This window comes from Lipotes vexillifer, unplaced genomic scaffold (assembly GCF_000442215.2).
Source record: "Lipotes vexillifer unplaced genomic scaffold, Lipotes_vexillifer_v1.1 scaffold753, whole genome shotgun sequence".
Classification (NCBI taxonomy): domain Eukaryota; kingdom Metazoa; phylum Chordata; class Mammalia; order Artiodactyla; family Lipotidae; genus Lipotes; species Lipotes vexillifer.
The window spans coordinates 1,034,262-1,042,444 of NW_006783618.1; the positions used below are offsets into that span (position 1 = coordinate 1,034,262).

Consider the following 8,183-nt stretch of genomic DNA (forward strand, 5'->3'; position numbering starts at 1 on the left):
CCCCCGCCCGTGGCCCCCGGCCCCAGCCACTCTGCGGCATGTGGGATCTTCCTGGACCGGGGAACAAACCGGCGTCCCCTGCATCGGCAGGTGGACTCTCAACCACTGCGCCACCAGGGAAGCCCTATATTTAACTTTTTGAGGAACTGCCATACTAGCTTCCATAGTGGCTGCACCATGTACATTCCCACCAGCAATGCACAAAGTTGAACATTAATTTTTACAAGTCTTGATTAAATAGTCTATTGTGTCTGGAGGAATTCAGTAAAACATAGTCCAGGTGGGAAAATGCAGCCTGAGCTGTGCCTGCCCAAAATGTTGGACTGCTGTATGTTCCAGCTCAAGGTAACTAGTGACCTGCCTATTATTGGAGAGTAAAGATTAAAGATTAGGTGAGTAAAGTATATAAAAATTGGGGAATTCCCTGGCAGTCCAGTGGTTAGGACGCCACGCTTTCACTGCCGAGGGCCTGGGTTCAATCCCTGGTTGGGGAACTAAGATCCCGCAAGCTGTGCGGTGCAGCCAAAAATAAAAAATAAAAATTGGTCTTCTTTCCCAGGAAAGATTGAACTGTCATGTTAAGGGTATTAGTAATGCTTGAAAATTCCATGATCCTTATCAAAAAGATTTCAGAAATATCAGAGAAGTAACTAGATCAGGGATCACCCCCCCCCCGATATTTTATTATGAAAACTGTTAAATAAAAGAACTTTGGAAGAATTGTACAGTGAATTCTAAATACTCACCAACTAAATCCTACAATTAACATTTTGCTTTATCACACGTCCGTCCATACCTCCCTATCCATTCGTCAGTCTATCTTATTTTTTGATACATTTCAAGTAAGTTGCAGACATCAGTACACTTCACCCTTAATCACTTCAGCATGCTGGAAAGGGTATAGAGAAAAAGGAACCCTCCTAGACTGTTGGTAGGAATGTAAATTGGTGCAGCCACTATGGAATACAGTATGGAGGTTCCTCAAAAAACTAAAAAGAGAGCTACCATATGATCCAGCAGTCCCACTCCTGGGCACATATCCAGAAAAGACAAAAACTCTAATTCTAAAAGTTACATGCACCCCAGTGTTTATAGCAGCACAATTTATAATGGCCAAGACTTGAAAGTAACCTAAGTGTCCATCAACAGATGGATAAAGAGTATGAAATACACACACACACACACACACTCTCTCTCTCTCACACAATGGAGTATTTCTCATCCATAAAAAAGAATTAGGAGTTGGGGATTAAAAGATACACACTGGGCTTCCCTGGTGGTGCAGTGGTTGCAAGTCCGCCTGCCGATGCAGGGGATGCGGGTTCGTGTCCCGGTCCGGGAGGATCCCGTGTGCCGCAGAGCGGCTGGGCCCGTGGGCCGTGGCCGCTGAGCCTGCGCATCCGGAGCCTGTGCTCCGCGGCAGGAGGCCCACGTACCGCAAAAAAAAAAAAAAAAACATAGACACTGCTGTATATAGCAATAAGTAGTAACTCTTTCAATTAGACCACATGGTGTTAAAAAATGTTTATCTCGATGCACTATAAATTCTTTTTGTGTCTTTTAATTTTTCCAGATTTAAAAGACTTAAGAGTAGAATATCACACTGCTATATATAAAACAGATAAACAAGGACCTGCTGTATAGCACAGGAAACTATAGTCAGTATTTTGTAATAACCTATAATGGAAAAGAATCTGAAAAAGAATATATGTGTGTGTGTGTGTGTGTGTGTGTGAATCACGCTGCTGCACACCTGAAACTAACACACCTTTGTAAATCAGCTATACTTCAGTTAAAAAAAAACATATCTGAGGGAATGAAACAGATATACAGCATTCACTCAGTCAAGTTTATTGAGACTCTACCACGTGCTCAGCACTGTCCTCAGCAGTAACGTGAGAAAAATTACAAAACAAGATATCAAGAAGGGAAAAATACACTGTGTACTCTGTCAATCTGCAATCTTTTCCACGTTGCTTTTCAAAAGTGTTCTTGGGTCGTTTTGGGATATGTGATCTCCCTGCTTTTTCCATGTTCCCCTAAGGTTTCCAGCACTGTCAAGTTATGTGCCACTACGGCCATCCCCTTAAGAACAGAGGATGGGACAGGAAGAACAGCTTCCTGCTTATGGGGCAGTCAGGGTCCTGCTGATGGGGTAGTCAGGGCTGGGGTCCCATAGCGGGGTAGATACTTTGAGCGGGAACCCGTCAACCTCGAGGGCTCAGGGCACTCACAGTGAAACATAAAAAGGCCAGACTTCGGGAAGCCCCAGACAGGGCCCTGGGGCCCTTGCTCACCCCCTCCCTGGAAGATGTGCTTAAAGTGCTAACACTATAAGAAAACAAGGCATAGCTACATGCAGCCCTGGACGCACCAGACTTCTCACCTCCCATTCTTCCCCTTTGTTGTGCTAACACCAGGCGCTGGCACCACCAGGGCCCAGGCCGGAGGGGAAGTCTAGTGCCACGTGAAGAAGTGGAGAAGGTCCAGTGTCTAACCTGTGATGCCCAAGAGGGGGCTGGGGCAGAGAGGCATGCAGCAAAGGGTACTGGTTTGTGCTTGGCCAGCGCTGCTGGACCAGAGGAGAGTTCCTGTGCAAAGGGCAGGTTGGTTCTCTACAGCTAGCAAGGTCCTAAATTTTCCCTGAGGGAACAAAGCTGCATAGCATGGGAAGGAGATCCAGGATGTGCAGGGCCCTCCCAACCAGGCTTGCCCCATGCCTGCTGTACTGAGGAGCACCGGTGTGGGGCACAGAGCTGCCCCAAGCCGACAGGCCATGCCACGCTTAGATGCTGGATGACCTCCAGGCAGACCTGGACAGATAGCCCCATCCGCCTGGGCAAAGGCAGTCATGCAGGCCCTCAACCAGAGTTGGAACAGGGGCTTAGGTCCAGCTGGCAGCCTTGCCAAGGATACCAGTGACCCAGAGGACAAGCAAAAGTGGCAGTGGCATGGCCTCTTCCCGTTGGCAATGTGGCCAGGCCTTGGAGGAGGACCGGGAGGGTGCCCAGGGGCCAAGAAGGCACCCCCTGTCTTGGCCTCAGCTCAGAGCCAGATCTCATCACTGCTCACACTGGACACCCGATAAATGTAGCCCAGCATTGGGAGACGGATGAAACCTGCGGGTCAGAGATCCCAGGAGACTCAGTCACCCTCATTCCTTGGAAGTTGGGAGACCACTCTCTGCCCCTTGGGGATTCAGAGGCCTTTGGCACAAGCAAAAGGGCCGGGGAGCAGGGCAGCAGGCCCCTTTTCCATACCTCGGCTGGTGAGGAGGCCGCCGGGCTCCGGATCCAGAAGCTCTGGCTGGCTGTTGTCCTGAGCCATCTGCTGGTCCGCTGGTTTCCCTGTGGGGTGACAGAGGGGATGGTGCCCAGGATGAGGTGTGTGACCCTCCTAAGGCCCAGGGTCTCTCTTCTTCTCAGAAGCACCTCCACAGATAAAGCTGGGGCCAACAGAGGGTCCTGGATGTACCTCTGGAGTCCGGAGTGAGGTCGTTGAGCTGCAGGTGGGACGGGAGGGACATGTTCTCCCGCGGCAGGCGCACGTTGTTGAGTTTCAGGTTGTTGGAGTCACTACAGGGCAGAAAAAGGCTTGGATGGGCCCTGGCACCAGCAGGCACAGACACCCGCTTGCGGCCCGTTCCCGAACTACCAGAAAGCCCAGGATCCCCCCTGTCCCCATGCTGCCTCTCCATTTGGCCAATGCACTCAGCCCCAGGGAGAGTTACCTAGAGATCAGGGATGGGCGCCGGGAGGGGCCTGAGGAGAAAGAAACCACAGCAGTGTCTCAGTGTGCCCACCTGCTCTGGGCTCTGCCCCCTGCCCTCTTCAGGCCCAGAACCCTCAGGCAAGGGGTCTCTCAGATGCCCAGACTGGCTTCCCAGTGCCTGGCCCTGCTACCTGGGATGCATGTGGTCTAAATCATGGCCATGCCCAGGAAGACCTGTCCTACCACTTGTCAGAGACGTTCTGCCCAGCTCCACTCGCTGCCCGTGGCCTTGCTGCCCACCCCCTGACTCCGTCTCCCCTTCCCCAGCCACCCCCTGCCCCCACCCTGCCTTGGCCCTACCTTTGGTCTTCTTCGCTTTCCTGCAGACCAGGCAGGCCACCAAGGTGCTGAACCCCACCAGGGTGCCCAAGGCAAGCCCTCCAGCCACAACGATCCCCAGCAGTGGCACTTCCACCCGGGTGGCCAGGAGCCCTGCAGGTCATTCTCTGGTTAGGTTCCAAGCGGGCAGGGCCCCCCAACTCTGAGATGCCACAGGTCACTACTCTGTCCTCCTTGCCCCAGGTGGCCAGGGACAGCTTTCACCAGACTCGCCCAAAAGGCAACAAGCCTTCCTGTTTCTGCACCACGATCCCACGCCTATCCGAGGCTTTGCTGGGCCCATGGCTGGCAGTGCTCACCTGGGGCCGGAAGCGAGGCGCTGGTGACACCCACGTCGTTGGTGGCCACCACGGAGAGGTTGTGTGGCAGGCTGCGGAGCTGCAGTTGCACGGTGTGTTTGGTGAGCCAGGGGTAGTTCTGGGCATCCAGCACCAGGAAGTCAGAGGCGTTGACAGTCACCGGCCCATCCTGGTCGATCCAGGTCACGTTGGCAGGTGGGTTCGCACGCACCAGGGCAAAAAGGATGACCAGGAGGCCCGGGCCTTGAGCTTCCTGGTACTTGGCCCCAACCTCGGCAATCTCCGGCTTAACTGGTGCAAAGCAGAGAGCAGTATGTTCCCACCACAGCCCCTTGCACGCCTTCCCTTTCTTCCCAAACCCAGAAGGGAGCCAGGGGTCTGGACCTCTCCTTAGGGGGCACTGGGAAACAGGATGGCTGGGTCTGCCAGAGAGGCAGCATTTCGTACAAATGAAAGTTAAGAGTATAAACACTAGAACCAAAATGTCAAGATCTGAATCCTGGCTCTGCTGCTTACCAGCTGTATGACCCTAGGCAGATTGCTTAACCTCTCTGTGCTTCAGTTTTGTCATTTATAAAATAGGGACAGCAATAGTAATTACCTCATAGGATTATTGTGAGGATAAAGTGAGTTAATATTTGCAGAGTGCTTAAGTGTTTTTTAAATGTCCTACCAGACCACTTGCCTGGTGCCTGCTGGGGGTCCCTGGGCAGAGAACCTCTGTCTCTGTCCACCTGAGGAGCACTCACATTGCACATTGAGGAGGACGGAGGCGTTGGCTGACCGGCCATTGTCTGGGTCTTGCAGGGAGCAGTTGAGCTCATGCTGGGCCCGCTGGGCAGTGACAGTGAAAGTGCTGGTGCCTCCAGAGAAGGCCTCCCTGCCCACGCTCAGCAGTCTTGAGGTGCTGGCCTTCTGTAGCTGTCCATCCAGGTACCAGGCCAATCGGGGGGTGCCAGGCCCCCCTGCCACCCAGCAGGTGAAGGCGTGGCGTTCATTCTCTCGAAGTGCCCGCTCTGCCCAGGTATGACCATCAATTTGTGGCGCCAACTCCGCCCAACCTGGAACACAGGGGATTCTGGGGAGAGCTGGTGGAGGCTTAGTACTGTTCTGTGACCGGGATGAGGGCCAGTTACAGAGGGGCAGCAGGCCAAGAGATAGAGCACCTGGGTTCTCTAACCAGGGACGGCTGGACCTTGGGGAGGTGGATGAAGGGAACCCAACTCTGGTGCCTGGAATGGGTACCCAAACTGAAGACGCAGGCAAGGAGGGGAGAGAGGGGGACTTGACCGCACAAATGCATGGCCAAGAGATGAACAGGGGTGTACCTGAGCTCAGAAGGGCCGGCAGGAGCAGAAGTGTGTGCGGGAGGGTAGCTGGCCCTGGAGGCAGCGCCATGGTGGCCCCGGCCTGGGCCCCAGGCTGCCGAGAGAAGGGGGCAGGCCTCGATGTTAGCCAGGTGAGAGCAGACAAGCTTAACTGCTCCAGGAATTTACTCTCCAGAAACAAAAATAAACCATGCACGGAAACACAAATGTAGAACGACCCACAGTGGTGAAGGCAAGGACGCAAATGGTCGAGCCCAAAGGTCCAAACCCAGCCAGCACGTACCTGTACACCTTGCGGGCACAGAACTGAGCGCTGACTCCACGGGACAAACAGGCACACGCTCGCAGGTACACAGAAACAACCTGCAACCGTGCAGCCCGCACCAGGCCCAGAAACACGCGCGCGCCGCGCGCAAACACTCGGGTACACGTGCCCCTCCCCCAAAGGGACCGTCCTTCTCCCGACCCCGGCTCTCTCCTGCCCGCTTCCCTCACCCACCTACGCCCCTTCTCCCCTCCTCCGGATTTGGGCCGAAGAGGAGAGGATCCGGGAGGCGGGGGTCACGAAGCACGCCCGCCCCCGCCTCGCCCCGCCTTCCGGTGCGGCTCACCTGGCTCACTCCCCGAGAGCAGCCGGAGCGACTGCTCAGGTCTGATGAGCACCGCAGTCATCCGCAGGGGCCCAGGCTGCGCTAGGCAGGGCCAATCGATGCCCGACCTCGGCCCGAAGGACCCCACCCCCACCCCCACCCCCCAGGGCGGCGGCTCCGGGACCACGTCCCGTGCCTCGCAGATGGACTCGCGCGCCGGGGATACTTGAGCGCGGTTCCCTGCGGGGACGGCGGAGGATGCAGATACAGGCGGTGGCTGGGAGAGCCGGCAGGTTTATTGGTTGCGGGCGCCCCCCTTCCCCCCCACGCCCGCCCGCCGGCGGATCAGCGCCGGTCGCGGGGCCCGCGCAGCTGCCCCATCATGTCGGCCAGCATGCGGTTGCAGAGCGCCGCATACGGGTTGAGCAGCACCAGCTGGCGCCGAGCGAACGTGCTGCCCAGCCGCGCCGCCCGCTCGAAGTCCCCGCGGGCGTCGTCGTCCCGGCCCTGCAGTCGCGCCACGAGCCCGCGCTGCACGAAGCTCTGGCGGGCGGCGCGACCCCGGCCGCCGCTCAGCGCCAGCGCGCGCTCCAGGTCCTCCAGGGCGCCTGCGGGACCGACGGACGGGCGGGGGTCAGGGCCGCGACCAGCAAGCGATCCGGCCCCGAGTGGAGGCTCTGGGGTTCGGCCGTTTACATCCCGCCTAAACTTGACCCTAGAGATCGGTATTGTTATTCCCTTTACGCAGGTGAAGACTGGAAGAGTTGGCAAGACTCGGCCTGGGCTGCACAGCCAGTTAGTGGCAGAGCTGGGACTGAAGTCCAGGTCTCGCCTCGTCCGTGTTATTTTCCACCATCTGATACATCAAAACACGGACGGAGGGTCACTATGTTATGAATCTGGCCCTGTTGCCAGGCACGCATACGTTATTAACCATCTACCATGTGCCAGGTGACTGACTCCGAATCCCAGAGCCCAGAAACATTAGAATTAACTGACAACCATGTCTTATACAATAAAGTCCTTTTTTTCTCTCTCTCTCTTTTTTTTTTTTTTTTTTTTTTGCCGCACCGCGGGGCATGCGGAATCTTAATTCACTGACCAGGGATTGAACCTGTGACCCCGCAGTGAAAGCGCAGATTCTTAACCACTGGACCCCCAAAGGAAGTCCCTCTCTAACTTTTGAAGACATTTCTCTCCTCTTTTCCATTGACGCCTTAAAACCGCCTCTCACCTGTGTTCTCTACTGACTGCCTCTTCTCATTCTTTATTTCCATGGTCTTCATTATTTTGTATCTAATTTTCTTTGAAAGAGGTCTTGGAGCCAGAGCTGGCCTGCAGCATTTTTGTTTTTATCATCCTCATAAATACTTGGCTTATTAGGCATCAGAGCTGTGAACTCAACCTCAGGCAGCCAGCTAGTATCCACTGTAGGGTACCGAGCTGCATTTCTTCTGGGCTGTGCTTCAATTCACTCAAGTTCTCTAGTCTACAGCGCCTGTCAGGGCAGGGCGCTGGGGGAGCGCCAGCAGCATCCTACAGCAAGGCTGATCTTCCCTGCCCTCTCTCTGTGTGTTCTGGTCCCCGGAACCCAGCAGAGGCTCTGCTCCCCATCCTGACTGGTCGGTTGAGAAGCTTTCTAATCACAGCATTCCTTGGTTTCCCTCAGAGGAGCTGGTCAGGAGGAATTGAAGGCCTTCTCCAGGCAGAATCCCCTCTGATGCTGTCTGGGGTTTTGGTCTGCAGGCTGTCCCAGCGGCCTTGCCAAAGCCAGGTGGCGGACAAGCCTGGGAAAGGCCCTCAGAGTCCCCTAGTATTCCCAGAATGGAGTCCAAACTCCCCAGCCTGGCATTCCT

At 55.3% G+C, this 8,183-nt stretch overlaps 2 protein-coding genes across 4 annotated transcripts in view; both read right to left on the reverse strand.

The window, feature by feature from the left end:
* Positions 1-3,045: 3,045 nt before the first annotated feature.
* On the reverse strand, positions 3,046-5,807 carry TMEM25 (transmembrane protein 25). Of its 3 annotated transcripts, XM_007456310.1 has the most exons (8): positions 5,738-5,807; positions 5,159-5,470; positions 4,410-4,700; positions 4,072-4,203; positions 3,731-3,761; positions 3,475-3,575; positions 3,261-3,347; positions 3,046-3,119 (listed from the first exon to the last, which is right to left on the reverse strand). In XM_007456310.1, the coding sequence occupies exons 1-8, from the start codon at positions 5,805-5,807 to the stop codon at positions 3,046-3,048; spliced, it is 1,098 nt and encodes a 365-aa protein (XP_007456372.1). The 3 variants fall into 3 exon arrangements, with proteins under 3 accessions (XP_007456372.1, XP_007456373.1, XP_007456374.1); XM_007456311.1 differs by lacking the exon at positions 4,072-4,203; XM_007456312.1 differs by lacking the exons at positions 4,072-4,203; positions 5,159-5,470.
* Positions 5,808-6,602: 795 nt separating this feature from the next.
* Positions 6,603-8,183, reverse strand: part of TTC36 (tetratricopeptide repeat domain 36) — a 4,028-nt gene continuing 2,447 nt past the window's right edge. The window contains exon 3 of the mRNA XM_007456313.1: positions 6,603-6,935. Coding sequence (XP_007456375.1) covers positions 6,673-6,935 — 263 coding nt within the window. The 3' untranslated portion in view covers positions 6,603-6,672. The remainder of the gene's footprint in view (positions 6,936-8,183) is intronic.